At 50.6% G+C, this 20,079-nt stretch overlaps 1 protein-coding gene across 1 annotated transcript in view; it reads right to left on the bottom strand.

The window, feature by feature from the left end:
- Window positions 1-27: 27 nt before the first annotated feature.
- The window catches only part of DTNBP1 (dystrobrevin binding protein 1), a 121,700-nt gene continuing 101,648 nt past the window's right edge, over window positions 28-20,079 (bottom strand). Inside the window, exons 8-10 of the mRNA XM_027603922.2 lie at window positions 10,102-10,257; window positions 1,703-1,846; window positions 28-791 (exon numbers count right to left, since the gene is read on the bottom strand). Coding sequence (XP_027459723.1) covers window positions 574-791; window positions 1,703-1,846; window positions 10,102-10,257 — 518 coding nt within the window. The 3' untranslated portion in view covers window positions 28-573. The remainder of the gene's footprint in view (window positions 792-1,702; window positions 1,847-10,101; window positions 10,258-20,079) is intronic.

Consider the following 20,079-nt stretch of genomic DNA (forward strand, 5'->3'; position numbering starts at 1 on the left):
TGCCCCCCCCCCCCCCCCCGCCCGGAGCGGGTCCCCCGTGGCTGCTGTGACCTCTTCCTTGCCGAGCAGCCGAGCAGCAGGCCAGGCCAGACCAGGCGCGCTGCTGAAGGGAGCCCCGCTGGGTGGCCGGCTTCTTGACAGGAGGAGGAACAGAGAAGTGATCTGGATGTTGGAGCCTTCGCCTCTGGGCGCAGGTGTGTGTGCTCATGTTAAAGTAGGGACAGTTGTAGGGTGTTGATTTTTGTCCTCACAGAGGGAAGGAAACCCAAGCGGACTCGGGCTTCACTGTGGAGGACGCAGACTTAAGTCTCTCCAAAGGGCTTCCTCCTCCGCGCTGGGCCGAGCCAGGGACGTAGGGTTCCTGTCCCAGCCCTGCCGGACGCAGGCCCCTCCGCGGTCCGTGGGGCCCCGAGCCGCCCTCCCTGCCCCAAGGCCTGAAGGACGGATCTGGTTAGAAGCCCTTCCGTACGCACTTTATTGTCAGCTGTTCTTAGTTTCTCACACGTTACTGGCAAACTGGGTAAGAACCACCCGCCTGCCCAGTGAGGGCACAGACGGCAGGAGCGTGCAGACCTAGGAGTCGCTGTCGTCCGTGTGTAACGTGGCGAGGGCTGTGTCCACCTCCACGCCCTCTTCGTCAGACTGGACAATGGGGGACTCGCCACGGTCGTGGGGGGCTGGGGCAGCCAGCTCGGGGCAGACGGAGGGCGAGGAAGGCCGCGCAACTTGGGATTCAGCGGCCCTTGGGACCTGGAGAGTGATGTCGTGCCGACCAACCCCCGAGGCGGGCCCTGCGAAGTGGAGAGAAATGGCCATGGAGACAGTGCAGTTAAGAAGTACCGTGGACGGCCATCCGAACGCACACGCAGTCCGGGCGGCCCCGGTCCTGGCAGCGCCAGGGCCCCGAGCTAAGCCTGCCTTCCACACCAGCAAAGCACGGGGCTAAAGGCACAGGCGGCATCTCTTCGCGTCGCAGCCCGTGTAACCACCATAATCTGGGTTTCCGTATATCCCTGGGAGGAAAACCCCGGGGAATCAACGCTAAGAGAAAACCTCCCTGGCCTAAAAAGGCCCGAAAGGAGGCAGAGTCACGTGCAGCTGGCCAAGACACGGCTTGCGTCCTCCTGACTCCGGGGGAAAGGGGCCAGCACTCCCGCCCTTCCCAGCAGCCTTGGCGCCTGGGGAACAGTGCTGCCTCGTGGTGAAGTTAAAGGGAGCACCCACTAATGAGAAGGCTGGGGTTTCGAGGGGGGGCCCCGGGCCTGAGGGACGGTGTCACGCTGAGCCCGGCTCTAGGGTCTAGGGCTGGGGCCTCGGAGGACCGTCTGGCCCACTTCCGTGACACCCAGTTCGGGGAAGGCAGGACGTGGGTGGAGGACGAGTGCCCGGGGGCTGCAGCACCACCCAAACCAGAGCCCCCGGCGGAGCAAGAGCTCCAGGAAGCACGTGCAGAGGGCGGGAGGGGCGGGAGCCCCGGCTCCGTCTAACGGCCCGACTCCCACAGCCTTCCGAGCCCCGCTGCGGCCCACCGGCCCGAGGGGGTGTGGGGCTGCGGTCACGGTCTCGGCCAGGCGGCTGACGGGGCAGCGGGACAAGCAGCTGAGCTCAAGGACCGGCACGGGCTGACCACAGTCCTCGGAGGGCTGCCCTCCGGAGGGAGCGGGCGTGAGTGTGACAGTGTGTGCGAGCTGGTCACCCCCACCTGAGCCCGGAGACAGTGCCGTGTTGTCTTCGCCGCCGGAATTCAGGAAGACGTCCAGGGCCTCCTGGTCAGAGATGTCCATCAGATCCATCTGCTCCAGCATGTCGACGTTCACCTCCATGGACGACATGCTGCCCATGGGCTCTGGGAAGACACGGGCGTGAGAGGAAGTGACACCTTCGGTCTGGAATCACTCTTTCAGGGGTGAGCTTTGAGTGCACTAGGCTAACACGCTCGCGAGACAGAAGTTCTCTGCCATCCCAAACCTTCCAAACCAGAGCAAGGACCCCTCCCAGTGAGGCGCTGTGACTCCCTCCTCGCCCAGCCTTGGTGCCCGGGGACCCCTTCCGGCAGCTTCCCTGCTTGCAGGTGCCCCAGACAGCCCGCCCCTGCGTGCAGCCGTCCTCGCTGCCAAGCGGGACCCCGTTCTCGAGAGCCCTCCTGCCGCCACAGCTCTGCCTCCCGCCCGCAGATGCCCCCGAATGTGGTAACCCCGGCTGAAGCTGTCCTTGCCCTGGTGGCCTCTGGTCTCTGCTCGGGACGGCAGACAAGCTTTGGGCAGGGCCTGCAGATTCCCTGCAGCGAAAGCACAGACTACAGGAAAGCCGAGCCGGCCCACGGGCGAGAGGAGACAGAGACCGCGAGTGAGCCTGGGCCCGGGGGGGGGGATGCGAGCCCCTGGTCTGGAGCCCCGTTCCTACTATTTCCATGGCCCAGAAAACCGCAAGCCCGTTGGCTTCACCATCCCAGGCGTGACGGTGTCCGGCAGAAATGAATTATTTCTGGATGCAGACACACCCTCAGCCCTGGGTCTCCCAGGCACGCAGACACGCAAACTCGGCGCAGCCCAGCGCTTACAGCACGTGGGGCCCCGCCACTCACGGAGAGGGTCAGTAGAAACACACACGGGTAACACCCCCTGCCATTTAATTTAAATGACTAAGTATTTTAATAAACTTAGAGATGGATCAAAAAAACAAAACAAAACGGGTTAAAAGACAAACATTTGAGAAAAGCCAAATAACTTTCAGATAGGAACATTTTAGTCACCAAAATGTAGAACTTTGGGCAGGAGTTAAACGGAAGATGAGTGTGGGCCAAACAAAGTCCACAAGAGCATGCTAGACTGAATCAACTCTCCCCCACATGGCCCAGAAACAGCAGGAAAACGGAGCCCTGACAGTGTTCAGCGTTTGCAAGACCAGACACGCTGGGGAGCAGTGCCAGTCCACGGGGCTGGTGACTTTCCAGACCAGACTCAGGAAGACAGATAAAAGCAATCCTCACCTCCATTAGTGGAGCTGGCGAACGGCAGGGAGAAGGAACAGATGAAAAGCAGGAAATAATCAGTCTGACAGCTTCTCAACAACAGAAGCCAGGAGACCGTGGAGTAAGAAGTTCAAAGAGGTGAGAGGAATGTCATCGCTAAGATTCTAGAACATTAAGTGGCATTTAAGATCAAGGATCAGATACAAGCTCAGTCAGACAAACCTCGCCACGTGAACCTGCTCTGGCCATGGGCACGCAGGGCCGAAGGGGCCGGGCAGCTGGTCACAGCAGTACCCAGTACTAGAGGACTGGGCGCTGGTGACAGGAGCCGCAGGGGGTGTGCGGGGAGCCCATGCGGTGTGAGGCCCTGCTCCAGGGGGAGGGAGGGAGGACCAGATCATCTTGAGGCACGGCACCCTTATCGGTCACCCTAAGATTCGAAGTAAAGAGCACATCACTTCTGTCCCTAAGCTGGAAGGAGCTTACTCAAGCTTAGGTGACCTCCCCGAAACGGCAACATCCAAAGCCACGTGGTCAGCATGGACTCGGCCCGGGTGTGGCCCAGGTCATAGCCCACTGTGCCCACTGGTCAGATGCGGGCCCCGTGGGGGCGCCGGCCGCTCCTTTATGGGTAGGGAGGCCTGTCAGCCCGGCTTTTCTGGCTACTGGCCTTGCTTTGGCTGCAGTTTTCAAAGGTCCAGAGGCTCCCTTTCCTTTCTGTCACATCCTCTTGAAGAGGACAGGGGTAGGACTTCGAGAACAACTGGATTACCAAGCATCGAACAGCACCAAGAAAGACGGTAATGAAGCCACGTATGTCAGTAAGCCCAGGAAATGTAAATGAATCAGATTTGCCAGTTTTGTAACAAGTTATAAGACTGAATTAAAGTGATTAAAATCTACCTATGTTTCGTTCCTAGGAGACACTCCTAAAACATAAGGACATTAAAAAAAAAAACATGAAAAGCTTAAGAAAAATGGAAAGTAGATAAACAACATGAAAGCTGACACAGTAGTTTTAATAGGAAACAAAACACTTTAAGGGAAAGCAAAAATATTGGGGTAAAGTGTAGTACTTAATAAAGGTTCAGTTCGCCAGGAGGACAATTCAGAATTTCCGTGTGATGATATAATTTCTGGCTACGTTTAAAGAATGGCAGACAAGGAAGATCTAAGAAATCCATAATCATGAGGGGAAGGAGGGCTTAATATACTTCTTGGATAATTACATAACCAAACGCTATAAAATTTAGTGATAGGGAATATTTGAACAGCCCAACTTACAAGCCTCTTGCAATGAGTACACACAGAACCCTCTCATTTAGAATCTTGCTCTCAAATACACATGAAACATGCAAACTCTTAATTCTTGAATTAAAAAAAAAAAATCAAAATCTCGTTCTCTGACAACCACAACGAAGTTCATTAGAAATCAGTAACGGTAACTAGAAACACCTTCAACGCATTATTTAAAGACACTTCTGAACATTTCGCAAGTCAAGTAAGTCATAATGGAAAATCTGAAAAACCCAGGAAGAAACTATTACTTGTCAAAATTTGTAGAATTCTGTTAAAAGGGGTGAACTTTAACCTTGTGAAACATTCATAGCTCTGACTGCCTTATTCAGACAAGAATCCCGAAAATCAAGTGCAGATGATCAACTTAAATTAGACCAAAACCCAAAAAACCACCAGTTGAAAATCCCCAGCACTGAGGAAGACAACTTCATGAACTAAGGATTCAATAGAAAACAAAACTAAAAGTTGAGTCTTTGAGAAAACACTTAAAAACGAATGTTCTGGGTAAGATTCATCACGAAGGGCTTAACGGCACAAACGAGCAATTTGAGGGAGGCCAAAGCAAAGGTTGCCCCAAATGCCAGAGACGGAGACGCACACCGCGGGCACCACTGTGCAAACCTATTTGCGAACTACAGACGCAAATCTGTGCTGGGCAGATTCTGTGGAAAACTTTGCTAAACTAGTAAGAAATGAGAAACCTCTGTAACTATCAAAGGGAAAGCACGGGTAGCTCTTGCCGCAGAGAGTACCGCCCCCCCTCCCCCCCCCGCCGTGTCCGAGGCATGTTCCCCCAACGCCGGGGAAGAGAAGTGAGGAGAGCTGCTGGGCGTGGGCACAAAGCAGGGCTCCTGGAGGGTGGTGCTCCCTCTGTGTAGGAGCTGAACTCAGCTGCAGCCAGCGTCTGCAGGGTACTTCTCACAGGACCCGGAAATTGGGACACTCCCATGTTTCTACGGAAGGACAAAGGGCCCAGAAGGCCAAGGCAACCGCAAAGGAGCAAGAATGCGCCAACCTGTGCAGGGGTGTGCAGGACTCACTGTGAAACGCTCCTCCACTGAGGCCCCAACACCCTGGACCAGAGGATTCTTTGTCGTGGGGCTGTCCTGTCTACTGGCAGATGGCCAGCAGCATCCGCCCGTCTGTCTGCTAGATACCAGCAGCGTGCCCCTGCCCCGAGCGCCCCACCACGGTGCAGACGGGAGACAAAACTGCCCCCACTTGAGAACCGCTGCTTACTGGTATGGCTGGGGCTCCAGGCTAGACACGCGGAAGAACAGGTCGGAGAAGAGGGCCCAGGACAGACCCCCCGTGTACTGCCACAAGACACCCAGCAGCGGCGGGGGAGGAATGCTGGGGCGGAGACAACAGTACCGAAACTGGGTCCTTCCCTCACGATCCGCAGAAAGACCAACTGGTGGTGGATTTAAGAGCCAAGTATGGAATGGAAAACACTGAAACTTTACATATGAAACACAGTAGGATGTTCCTATAACTTGCAGCTCTAGCCAAGTTCTGCTTGTGTGTTACTTGGAGGGAAGGCGTTCCTGAGCGAGACACAAAAGGACGAACCATACACAATAAAATGGGCAAAGCTGATCACATTAAAATAAACACACTGAGCAAAAGCCACTCTAGGATCGACAAGCCATGGGTCAAGTGAAGGTGATGACCTCAGATTATCATCAAAAGGCCAATACCACAGGTATAAGACTATGGACAATCAAGGAAATGCAGATCAAAAAAACCCAAATAAGAGGTCATTTCGTACAGATTGGTAAAAACTTAAATCTCTGGCTCTAACAAGTGTTGACAAAGATGAGTGATCAGAACACGCATATCAGAATACTGCTAGGGATAGTGTAAACGGGTATGGGGATTTTGGCAGGTAATTTGACCATCTGGTAAAAATAAAGATATGCACATCAAATGACTCTGTAATTACTATCCTCGTGATACACCCTAAGGAAACGGTTCTCAAAGCGGGGCCGCCGGGGCCAGCCAGCAGCCTCTAGTGTTCCCTCACCCCAGAGCTGGTCAGAAATGCGAATTCTCAGGCCCCACCCCAAACCTACTAGATCAGAAACCCTGGAGTGGGGCCAGCCCCCATGTGCGCAGCCCTCCTGGTGACGGTGAGGCTGGCTCAAGTTTAAGACCCACGGCCCTAAAGAAACGCTCTTCACATGTACCAAGACACACGGGAATGTCCTTAACGGTGGTGTTTTTAGTGAGAAAGAACTGGAAACAACGAAAACACCCTTAATGGTGGTGTTTTTAGTGAGAAAGAACTGGAAACAACGAAAACACTATCGACACAATGAATAGATTTCCATATATTCATTCAATAGATCTGGAAATTATTTAAGAGTGAAAAGGAACAAACGAGGCTGAAATGAGCCGGAATGGACAATGGTCAGAATGCGTGCCCAGAAAGCCAGCACGCAGTGCAGCGCTGATCTGCGTCTGTGCGTGGCCAGAACCGTGAGAGTGGCTGGTCCCTCTGGAGGGGGGCCTTCACTGGTATGGGTGCTGTTAGTTCTTGAGCTGGGTGGTTAGTACATGGGTGTTTTTGTTTTGTTTTGAAAATATACCAATAGTTTATCAAGTCAGTCACAAAAGTCCACTTTCCAAAGTAATGCACTGCAAGAGATGAGTTTTGAAACAGTATATGGGTGTTTATGTTACTCCTTATACCTCTGTGTATGTCTGGAATATTTCATAACATTTCTTAAAATATCTGAAGCAAATCTGGAAAAACATTAAAATGCTAAAACTGGAAGCAGGAGTATGGGACATTTTCAGTTCTTTTCTGGATATTAAAATACTTCCTAATTCAATGAAAGCCAGTAATGGGTCACAGTAAATTTCCAAGTTCTAAATAAAATCCTCACGGGGAGATAATCATACAAAGTTAAACCCATAAGCTGATGACTGTGTCTGAGATATTCCTCAAGATCGTATCCTGGGGGGGGGGGGCGGGGGGACACTATATGAATTCTAGTTTGGTGCATTTCTATCTATCAATTCTCTTGTAACTTTGCTAGCAATCTTGCCCACACATCCTTTTCTTTCCCAAGCACTGGGTCCATCCTGGAATATCCAAGGGCTGAGTCAGGGCACCTCAGGGCACAGGGGGCACCCCTGGCTCCAGGATTCGACTCTGCTGAGCCCCATAGGGCCCCCTCGGGAGCCGGAGATCCACTGTGGGAACACACAGAGAGCAGGGCGTCTCCAAGGTGATCTGTTCCTTACTAGCTGCACCCTCAACATACCCTGGCTCTCAGCAACGAAGACCACAGAAGCCGGGTCCGGACCGCACTCAGACCCGCTGGGCGCCGGTGGCTCCCAGATCCCCTCCGCAGCTTGGCACATCTGGCGGTGCCCTTGTGTCTCCAAGTGCAGGACGCTCCACGCTCTGCGGGGTCTCCAGCCTCACCCTGACCCAGGGTGGCCCGAGGTCCCTTTACCCTTTACTCGGATACTTTTCTGGGTAAAATTTCCCATGCCTTTGTCTTCATTAAAAAACGATGCTTTGGAAAGTGAGAAAAATTCAGACTGCTATTTCTGATTTAGGAGTCCAAAGGAGGTCCAAAGTCCAAAGAAGGAGTCCAAAATACCATGTTCACTATGGAGATTTTTTTTATCTTGACTGATTCTCCTACGAGAGACCTCCGCACGTTCATCCTTGGGAGAGGCCTGCTCGGGAAGGCAGGCGTGTGCGGCTCGCCAGGCTGGGAAGCCCAAGGGATGGCTCCCAATAGCCCTGTGGAGAGATGCTTGCTATCTGTGAATGTCCTTCCAGCTCTGGCTGCAGCAGAAAGCGAAAAAGCCCAAATCTTCCAATTTTCTTCTTCAGTGCTTTCAAGACCACACAGATTGGCAACGTGTGCCTGACTCCATTTTTTTTTTAACCTTAAAAAAATGAGCCGAACACTTCTTTAAAATTTAAAGAAGCCTCTTGGTTAGGTGTCCAAAACCATAAAAATTCACTTCCTTGTTATTTAATTGATGTCTGTTCACCAAGTGCTGGCCACACACACAGGGCCGCTGTCCCCAGGGGCTCGCCATCCCCAGGAGCAGGGACTTCCGCACCTGTCCTGCTTCCACCACATCGGGCCTCCCCGTGAGAGGCACTTCCTTCCACCTTCTCTCTGCTCCTCTGGGCCTCCATCTGTGCCGAGCGCGCCTCGGGGCTCGGGGCAGGTCTGCTGAGCAAAGGCGCCCGCAGAGTTGGCCGAGGTGGCCGAGGTGGCCGTCCCCTTTGCGGCCCCGCCTCGTCAGGCCCTCCTGGCACAGGAGCGGCTCCGGATGCTCAAGTCCGCAGGCTACGTCTGTAAGGGTGTGCATGTCTGCTATGGCCGGAATGCCTGTAGCCCCCAAATTCCTATGTTGAAGCCCTATCCCCCAAATGTGCCAGTGTCTGGGGCGGGGGGGGGGGCCCTTTGGGAGGCGAACAGGCTGAGATGAGGTGGGGAGGGCTGGGCCTCCCCTAAGAGGATTAGTGTCCTCCGCACAGACACGCCCGAGGGGGGCTCTCACTGCCACATGGGGGTGCGATGAGATGCAAGCCCCGGAAGAGGGCTTCTCCCCTGGGAGCCAAACCTGCCGGCACCTTGATCTTGGACTGGAGCCTCCAGAACTGTGGGAAATAAACGCCGGCGGTTTAAGCCGCCCGTGTGCGGGGGTCTGTTACAGGGGCTCACGCTGAGACGGCCGCCTCCTCACCCCACCCCTGCACATGACGGGACCCACATCCTGGCAGCAAACGGGCTGCTCACTCCATAACCAGCACCAAACCCTGGAGCAAAGGCATAGCGTGTGTATTCCGAGGAAACGGGCAGCCTGCCCTTCCTAGATGAAGCCAGACTTTAGGTCGGCGGCGTACAACAGGGAAAGCCCAGTCCGGAGAGACCAAGACGCTCATCTTCAAACCTGTCCGACCCGCCACAGGAAAGCAGCCTTCGCCACCCAATGCACCTCCAGCACTTTCCGAGGCATTCACATATTACTTCTCATCAGTTTTCTCTGCATTATTTTCCTTCCTCGGTTTTGATTTCTGTAGCCTCTCCTGGGGGAGGCCACAGGATAAAAAGGGAAGGAAGAGTGTGAGGTAACAGAGGTACATCGGGGGGTGAGGCGAGGGGCGGAGGAGCCCGGGAGCCTGAGGGCAGACAGGTCTGGGGACTCGGGGGGGCCCGGAAGGCCTGGCCGTCACTGCTCCCGCCCGAGAGGAATGAAGCTGCCATGGAGGCGCCCGGCTCTCAAAGGTGGGGTGAGGGACGCCGTCCCCGGTGCCTCCCCCGCTCCGCGTGTTCCTGGGAACCATCGAGGTGCAGACAGACATTTATGCATCTAGATGTGCCTCACACAACCATTTATAAAGGTAAAGATTTGACACATTCAGCTAGGAAACTGGTGAAACACAGCACAGCGTACATGTGCCGGTGAGGACGCACCTTTGAACACGCGCCCTTGTAAGGAATTCTTAACACGGGAATAATCCCCGTGCAGTGACCGGACATATGTACGGTGTGACGGTAATTACATACACAGACTGGGAAAGAACCACCCCGAAAATAGTAACAGATTACTCTGTGCTGTAGAATTAAGGGTGTTTGCCTTTTTTTACTTTTTAAAAAAACGTATTTTATGTTTTCTAAGTATCTCCAACTAAAGCCTAGAGCTACAGGAAGATGCAAAAACCACGACAAGACAAGACGTGGCGGGACGCATCCACTCTGAGTTTCGGGGACTGATACCAGAATGGACTGCAGGGGACTGTGCCCCACGGTCTCCGTCCCCCTCCGCCAGCGACCCTCTCCCCCACTTGCCTCTCCTCTCCGCTATCTGCAGGTAACCTGTGGAGAGGTACTGCTCCATGTCCTGCTGGAAGGCCTCCTCGAAAAACTTCTGCCGCTCCTTCAGCTTCGCTTGCTGGGCGTGCTCCATTTCCAGGACCTTCTGGGTGTGCTCGGCATCGAGTTCAGCTAAGGAAACAGAATACTCTGGGTCAGGGTTTGAGAACGGGCGGGGAGACAGGAAATGGGAATACATTCGTACTCCTGCGAGCCTCCAAGCTGAGAGGCCGCCTCCCGTCCCCCAGTCTGGGGCCCTTCTTCTGGCCCCCCGCGTGCCAGCCCCTAGCCGTCCCGTGCCTTTGCCTGTGCTGCCCACCCCCCTCCCTGCCCCCGCCTGCAGTGACCTTCCCAGCACATCTCCCACTTCGTACAGAACGGCCTTCGGGCGGATAGGGGGACGGGGCCCTAGACAGAGGCTGCCCTCTGCCCTCCCCCAGCGTGGAGCCGGGCGCACAGGAAGCGCCCAGTAAGTTAAGGAGCAAGGACGCAGTTGCTGGGGTGCAGTGGCCATGGGGCGTCTGGGCTTCGCTGCTCACCAGCCATGCAACCTGCCTGACCTCCGTCAGCCTTCCTGAGCCTTGGGGCCCATCTGAATTTTGGACGGGAATATTAACCCCATCCTGATGCACGACGTCAACAGAACCGTGCTGAAAGAACTTTACGATTAAAGTGAGCAGGGACCCTTCAAGTTCAGGCCGAGTCCGTACGAGCAGGCAAGAGCCGTGAGTACAGTCGGCCCCCGCGGCGGCACGCCAGCAAGAACCCCGCACTGGCCTTCTGGGGCCTCACCGTCCTCCGTGCCCCTGTGGAGATACTGGGTCAGGCGTATATCATCGTTTGCCCTGTACGTGGGCCGCGGGTTATGAATTCTCGGGTCCTCTGGGCTTCACACTGCAGTGGGCACCCACTCGATGTGGCCCCCAAGATCCCCGGCCCCCTGGGGCGCACACCCCATGTGACCCCCGGACTGTGACTGCATTGGATTTTCCCGCCACAATTAGCTTAGGCCCCATGGCATGGCTGATGTGAAGAAAGAGAGGCCATCCGGGCCAGCCTGCCCTGCCGCACCCCAGCTCTTCAAGGCCCCTGCACTGTTCCTGGACAAAGCGATGTGACCAGGGACATTCTCCCGTGCGGGCTCCGAAGCTCGGGAGCCGGTCGGCAAGGCCCGCAGGCAGTGTGCAGGGATGGAGAGCAGTCCCCGGTGGGGGGTGGGGGCGGCACTAGCACGGAAACAGGAACCTCCTCCTGCAAGCTCCGCCAACAACCTGACCGAGCATGGAAGCGGTTTTCTTCCCCGACTCTCCGGACAGCAGTGTGGCCTGGTCAGCACCGTGCTGTTGGCCTTTGAAGCCCGGGGCCTGGACCGACCACCCTACAGGCTGTGAGCAGAGACACCTGTGCTGGTCTCTTAGGCAGCAACACGGGGACACTGCAAGTAAAATGCATCAGTTCCAGCCCCTGCCCAAATCGGACTAGCGGAAGACTCAAAAAATGACAACTGGAGGTATTTCCCTTATACAAATATTTTTCAACAACTACCTTGTGGCAGACACGACGCTAGGCTGAGTTTGGCAGAACAGAACATGTCCGCTACCTTACTGTCGTGGAATAAACTGAGGGCCCCAAACACTGAAAGATAATTTCACTGAAGACATTATTCCCCACAGTTTACCCTTGGGAAGCGTCACATCTTTGGGGTGTTAGAACTCCTATAACTCAATAATAAAAAAAAAAAATCCAATTACAAAATGGACAGAGAATCTGAATAAACATTTTTCTTAAGAAGACATACAAATGACCAACAGGTACATGAAAAGATGCTCAAACATTACTAATCATCACGGAAATGCAAACCAAAAGCACAGCGAGAGAGACCATGTCACATCTGTTAGAATGGCCGTCACTGGGAAGACACGAGATACCAGATGCTGGTGAGGATGCGGGGAAAGGGGAGCCCCCGTGCACCGTGGGTGGGAAGGCAAGCTGGTGCAGCCGCTGTGGAAAACAGGACGGAGGCTCCTCAAAAAATTAAAAATAGAATCACCCTACGATCCAGCACTCTCACTTCTGGGTTACATATTCAAATGAATGAAAACAGCATATCGGGGCGCCTAGGTGGCTCAGTCGGTTAAGTGACTGCCTTCGGCTCAGGTCATGATCCTGGAGTCCCGGGATCGAGTCCTGCATCGGGCTCCCTGCTCAGCAGGGAGTCTGCTTCTCCCTCTGACCCTCTTCCCTCTCGTGCTATCTCTCATTCTCTCTCTCTCAAAAAAATAAAAAAATCTTTAAAAAAAAAAAAGAAAAAGAAAACAGCATATCGAAAAGGTATCTGCACTCGAGCATTATTCATGATAGCCAAGATATGGGAAGAACCTAAGTGTCTGTCAGGAATGAATGGATGTGGGGGTGTGTGTGTGTGTGTGTGTCCAGCCACAGGCATACCAACGGAATACGACTCATTCATGAGGAAGAAGGAAATCCTGTCATTTGTGACACTACGGACAGTTTGACAAGTCGGGCAAAGAGAGACAAATCCTGCACGCTACTTAGATGTGGACTCTAGTGGAAACAGAGAGTAGAATGGTGGTTACCAGAGACTGGGCGGTGGGGGAAGTGGGGAGATGTGGGTCAAAGGGTACAAACTTGTAGTTAGAAGAGGTCTCATGTAAAACACTGTGGTTACAGTCAACAGTACTCATATATACTTCAGCATTGCTAAGAATCTAGATCCTAAGTGTTCTCACCACAAAAAGGAAATGATAATTTTTTGAGGTAATGGAGGTGTTAGCGGATGCTACAGTGGTAATCAGACTGCAGTATATGCTTGCATTAAATCAACACGTACACCTTAAACTTCCACAATGTTATATGTCAGTTATATATCAATAAAAAATTCTTGGGGTGTTACCAAGTGATTTTTTTTTTTTTTAAAGTAGGCTCCATGCCCAGTGTGGAACTCATGACCCTGAGATCAAGAGTTGGACGCCCAAGTGACTGAGCCACCCAGATGCCCCTGCAGTGATTTTTAACAACAAAAATACCTAAAACTTCTAGTGAACAATGGTCTACAAGGCCCAATGTGCTCTGCCTTAGTCAGTCTCTTCACCAATATTCAACACATTTCACAAATGCTGAGAACATAATCCTATATGCATGATATACCTTAAAAATTCAATAATGGAATATGGTTTTTTTAAAAAGATTTTTATTTATTTGAGACAGAGAGTGAGAGAGAGCGAGCATGAGCAGGGTGAGTGGCAGAGGGAGAAGCAGACTCCCCCTGAGCAGGGAAACTGATGAGGGGCTCAATCCACGGACTCGGATCATGACCTGAGCTGAGCCAAATGCAGACGCTTAACTGAGCCACCCAGGCGCCACAATGGAGTAGGTTTTTTTTTTTTTTTTTTTTTAAGATTTTATTTATTTATTGGAGAGAGAGAGAATGAGAGATAGGGAGCAGGAGAGGGAAGAGGGTCAGAGGGAGAAGCAGACTCCCCGCTGAGCAGGGAGCCCGATGTGGGACTCGATCCCGGGACTCCAGGATCATGACCTGAGCCGAAGGCAGTCGCTTAACCGACTGAGCCACCCAGGCGCCCATGGAGTAGGTTTTTAATCCCAAATCAGTTATAGTCTCCAGTACTAGAATACTCTGGGCATTCTTCTTGTATTCTAACCTACATCCATGCAAGCAATGCAAACTAGCAATAACCAAGCCACACCAACAAAAAGGAAACCTTCCCCACTTCATACAATTACAGGTATTATACCTACACGCTGCGCCTTCTCTTCACACCATTATAATCACTATGGGCATTCTCTGTATTTCCATGTCACCCTAACTAACCCCATCTCATAGGTTTGTTTACAGGGAGATGGTCTGGAAGGAGCACAGGTTTTGGTAGGGTCCTATCCCTTTTAGCAGATATCCCTGAGACTACTTCCTGCAGATGCCAGTTCCCTTGTCTGCACCTCTCTCTGTTTTTCTGCTCGGTATTCTTGGAGTCTCGGGGAACCTCAAACCACAGAGCCCAGAAGTTCTGGGGAATTAAAACAGCTCTCAACCAGAAGTCAGTGTATCAATGTTCCAGTCTCCCATCCTTTGCATGGACAATTCTAGGAGGCATTCTGAACACTTCCCAGAGATCCTTGGGGAACTGCAGCCCCTTGGCTCTAGCATCGACTTTAATAACGCATCCCTGTTTTGGCTTTTCCTCCTGTGCTTGCTCTCTGCGTCCTCACTCCTGCTCCCTGGGACCGCCTCCCACACAAACCACCTGCAGCAAGATGCTCAATCCCAGGCTCGGTTTCCAGAGAAACCACACTAGCCTATCTGGGACTAGCTATCACGTAACCTCCCTGAGCGTCAACGTCCTCCTCTGTACGAGAAAGGTAAAAACATCTATTCTGTAAGTGGTTGGCAGAACTAAATGAGGGAAGAGACATGAATCACCAGGCACACAGCACTGCCCAAGAGCTGACAGATCCTACCAGCGTTATTTGAAATAATGGATTCTTGAATAGGAACATTATGAAAAAGGAATATGAAACACTACCACAAGCCAGGACACGCACGACGCTGAGAATCACCCCAGCTCTCTCCGCCGTGCCCAGGCACTTCAGAATCAGTCACCTTTCAGTGGCCTTACCACCTCGGCACAGAACCGAGTGGGCTCGTAAGAGGGAGGGGACTGAAGAGGATGTCTCCTTATTTGTTTCACTTTGGCCGTCAACCTCTCTGCTCAAACACTTCCTGGCTGCCAAGGGCATTTGAGTAAGTCAACCCTAAAACAGATTAAATATGCTTCAAACACTTCAAGCCAAGTTCACTTAATCTTTAGAAAAAAATAATTCCAGAATAAGCAGCTCAAAAACAGATCAATGTAGAAATCATCAAAGGGGTTTTCACTAAAGAATACCTTGTTTTAACCAAATTAAGATTTTCTATAGATAGTTGTATAGCTTGAAAACTTTCATTCTTCTCAAGACTTCTGCTTCAAAAGTTCAGTTCTCTCCTGTTTCTGAATTACAAGTCCTATGTTTGTTTGTTTTTAAGATTTTATTTATTTATTCATGAGAGAGAGAGAGAGAGGCAGAGGGAGAGGGAGAAGCAGGCTCCCCAAAGAGCAGGGAGCCCATCGCAGGGCTCGATGCCAGGACCCTGGGATCATGACCTGAGCCGAAGGCAGATGCTTAACAGACTGAGCCACCCAGGCGCCCAGTCCTATGTTTTTTTTATCTTAGGCTTTCTATATTGGAATGAAATCTAATCATGTGTCAACCGTCACAAAAGCAGGGAAAAGGTAGATCAGGGAATTTAAAATGACTTAAAGAAGAGGAAGAAGATCACTATTTTTTGTTTTCAAGCATGTAACACAGTCGTTACTGGTAATACTGGCGACCACTCGACGTCGGCTTGTACCTGACGTCTGAGCTGACTGCGTGGCGACAGTCATCAAGCAGCACAGCAGGGCCCCCCCGAACTAGCTCCGCGCTCAGGGTCACGATGAAAAAGCACAGGGCAGACGGTAGCCACGCAGAAGCTGCACCCTGGCCTCGGGCCTGAGCGAGAAGGTTCTAGTGCCACGGATCGCCCTGCCATGAGGCCAGCTCTCCCACCAGACAGCCCCATCTGGGGCTGCTGCCACCGTGGGAGGCTGCCCAAGGGAGGGTTTCAGATCTACAGGTTTCACAGCATCCGGATGTTAGAATGGCTGTGGAAAAACATAAATGCTAGAACATTTCTATAAGGAAAAAATGACCCTTTGTTCATGCTTAAGAGGTCATTCATTATATTGGGAAAAGCAAGACAAATGCAAAGATTTAAAGAGCTTCAACACAGGGGCGCCTGGGGGGGGGGGGGCTCAGTCAGTTAAGCGTCTGCCTTCAGCTCAGGTCATGATCCCAGGGTCCTGGGATCAAGCCCCACATCGGGCTCCCTGCTCAGTGGGGAGTCTGCCTCTCCCTCTCCCGCTGCCCCTCCTCCCCACTTGTGCTCTCTCGTTCTCTGTCTCAAATTAATAAATAAATAATAAAAAAAATAGCTTCAATGTATAACCTTAAGGAGGAAGAAAGAACGAAGAAGGAAGAAGGACGAAGGAAGAAGGAAGAAGAAGAAAAAAGAACCCACGCCCAAGCAGAACTGGCTTTCCTGCGGAAGGTAGGGGTGATCATTTCACTCCGCTACCAGCCAGGGCCGCACTGCCACGGTCGGGCCTGCTTCCTGCGACTGCCGTGTCCACGCTGGCTGCTGCTACCAACTCCACATGCATACTTTCTCAAAACAGCAAAAGGTCCCATTACCAGGTAAGATGGTATGGAAATTCTCAATCACAGGTTTTTAAGGGCCAAAAGAGTGGCACAGGGTATGTATGTATATGAATCCATCGAGCTCCTTTCAGGACCAGTTTATTTATTTATTTATTTATTTATTTATTTATTTATTTATTTTTAAAGATTTTATTTATTTATTTGAGAGAGAGAATGAGAGAGAGAGAGAGCACATGAGAGGAGGGAGGGTCAGAGGGAGAAGCAGACTCCCCGCCGAGCAGGGAGCCCGATGCGGGACTCGACCCCGGGACTCCAGGATCATGACCCGAGCCGAAGGCAGTCGCCCAACCAACTGAGCCACCCAGGCGCCCCTCAGGACCAGTTTAAACCACGGCACACCTGCGCCTTCTGACAGAGTTGGTGAGTACCCACTGACGGTGAGGTGTGAAGGGCTGAAATGGCCCCCAAGACTGCGGGGAGCCAAGCAAGACAGGGATGATGTAAGGACACAGGATAAACCTCTCAAGTAGAGTTGACGATAATCTCTTGAATCCAAAAATGTCAGAAGAGAAACAGTGGAATTTCCTAAGTATGAGAGTTAAGAAAAATCCTGGTAATCTCTATGTAACATTTAAATATCCAGAACATTTTTCATTCAAGCTAATTAACCAAGAATAAAAATAAATTTAAAATCTAGAAGATATTTACAATTCAGATGTTTTTAGATGGTTAGAGCGTAAGAATTCTGTGACAGTCAAGTGCATGTGACAGGATCCAGGCAAATCTCGGGAGGTCTCTGAACATTTCTAAACACGAACAGGTCAGCAGGGGCGCCCAGGGGGGCTCAGTCGCTTGAGCCTCCGCCTCTGGATCTCAGCTCACATCTCGATCTCAGGGTCAGGAGTTTAAGCCCCGCACTGGGCTCCATGATGGGTGTGGAACAAATGCCCTTCCAGATGGTTTTTGATAAAAACTTCACTGCTGACAGACTGTCAAACCCCACGGCCACTAAAAGACCATACTAAATTCTGTCCATGTGATAGAATTTAAACCCTGGGACTAATGTTTTTCATGCTTCTAACGATTTGCATTTATTTAACAGTTCTTTATGGATGCATGAATAATGCATGTACACTGTGGAAAAATTTTAATTCTTAAAAAGCACAAATAATCAGGTGAAAATCCCCCTTAAGTAACAATGAATAGATGACCTCTGCTAGCATTTAGTATACATTCACCGGACTGTCTTTTGTCCCATTAGGCTGAACTGTACAAAATGGCAACATCTGATCCCCACCCCCCTTTTTTTAGTGCCATTAACATAGTTGTTGAACTTTTTACTTTGAAATAGTCACAAGTTCATGGGATGCTGTCAAGAACAGGATGTAGAGGGCAGCCCCATGCACCCCCCAAGCCTCCTCCAATGCTAACATCTTAGACAATTATGGTGTAACATCAAGACCAAAATAATTGACATTGGTACAACTCCCAGAGGTCATTCGGATTTCATCAGTCATTCACTCCCTTGAGTGCGTGAGCGTGTGCATGTGCGTGTGGGGGGAGCTCTACGCAGTCTTATCCCAACAAACATCTGGGATACAGTCTTACACAACAAACCATAATCAGGATACCCAGCTGTGCCAACCCCCAAGACCCTCTCATGTTACCCTCTTGTGACCACACCCTCCCTCCCCAACCAGGAATCTGGTCTCCAAATCTATTAATTACGTTATTTCACAAATGTTACAGAAGGAATCACGCAGTATATATCCTTTTGGGATTGGCTTTTTTTCACTTGGCATAATTTCCTTGAGGTTCATCCCAGCTGGTGCACATGTGGATAATTTTTCCTTTTTATTGTGGAGTAGGATTTCATGGTATGGACGTACCACAGCTTAACCATTCCCTCACAGAAGGACAGCTGAGTTGTTTCCAAATTTGACTATTATAATAAAGCTGCTATGAACATTTGTATACCAGTTTTTGGATGAAAATAGGTAATTTCTGAGATTAATACTCAAAAATGCAATTGCTGGGTCATAACATATATATATATATATATATATTTTTAGTTTTGAAAGGAACGGCCAAACTCTCTTCCGGAGTGGCTGTTCCAGATTCTAGCCCCGCCATCAGTGTGTGAGTGACCTCATCCCTCTGCATCCTCACCAGCACGGTGAGGCCTTCTCACTGTAATGCGGGCAATTTGTCCTTTCCTCTCCTTCTCCCCAGAGTACGTGTCTATTAGAAGCAACTCTGGACTTCCTCTTATTTTCAATAATTGCTATTTTTCTAAAGGTACTTTTAGTTCCTTGAGATATCCCCCCCTTTTCTTTACATTTAGACTTAATAAATATTTAATTTTGGAAAAATTCTGTTCAGAAACTCAGGACTTAGATGAGGACAAAATATAGATTTCTTTCCAGTTTTAAAAGTGGACGCACAGCTACAGTTCACCCAGAGCAATGGTCCTCAAAAGCCTGGTCCTCGGACCGGCAGCATCAGCATCATCTGGGAATTGGTTAGAAATGCAAACTCTCTGGTCCACCATTTACTGAATCAGAAACTCTGGGCACGGGGCCCAGCAATCTGTGTTCACCAGCCTGCAAGTTGATTTTGATGCCTAGTTTTTTTTTTTTTTTTTTAAAGATTTTATTTATTTATTTGAGAGAGAGAATGAGATAGAGAGAGAGCACGAGAAGGGGGAGGGTCAGAGGGAGAAGCAGACTCCCCGCCGAGCAGGGAGCCCGATGCGGGACTCGATCCCGGGACTCCAGGATCATGACCTGAGCCGAAGGCAGTCACTTAACCAACTGAGCCACCTAGGTGCCCAATGCCTAGTTCTTTTACTAGCAGTAAATCAGTTTTCAAATTAAGGCATACTCAACCATGTTTAAAGTCTCCTAACCTCCTGCCCCCACCTTAAATAATGAATATACAGATTGTCTTAGACTGGACCGAAAACAGACTTCTAATTAATGGTTTCCTAAACTGGGGTTTCTATACCTGCATTTTAAAAATTTCAAATTCTATACCCCACATTTTTACAGTTTTAACAGTTTTCTTCTAGCCTTCATCAACAATTACTTGCCGAGAGAGACTTGTAAGTATTGTAAACCATACGTTATTTCTACGAAAATTCTCAAGTAGTGCAGAGTCCTTATTCCTCAGATTTGGTATTTTAAAAAAATTTTCCTGGGCATGGTAAAGTTAACACAATTTTTAACGAAAGTTAAATGACTTTTTAACAGAACTTTCCCTCACCCTCCAACACCAACACACACACCCACCCACCCACCCACCCACACACACACACCCTCTTATACACATTCATCAAGAACCGGTATTTTTTTTTTACATGCAATTAAAAAAGGATGTTCCTTACCTAAAATACAGTAGTTTCGAATAATGGCAAGTTATGCAGACAGTCAGAATAAATAACTCTTACGGACAACAAAGCACTCATGGCAAGCCTTAAGGAGGCTTCCCAAAGTTTGGTCCTCCAGGGCAGCTCCTGACGCAGCTGTTTCCTAAACCCCTAACACAGGAAACAAACACGAGTCCACTATCTAAACTTATGGAACATTTTACAATTTCTACCAACTACCCTGAAGGAAATGACCACTATCCAGAGTATCAGCAAAACAGTTTTGTGTGCACAAGGTTTGCTGAAAACTGTGA

The sequence above is a fragment of the Zalophus californianus genome, chromosome 7 (assembly GCF_009762305.2).
Source record: "Zalophus californianus isolate mZalCal1 chromosome 7, mZalCal1.pri.v2, whole genome shotgun sequence".
In the NCBI taxonomy this organism is placed as follows: Eukaryota; Metazoa; Chordata; class Mammalia; order Carnivora; family Otariidae; genus Zalophus; species Zalophus californianus.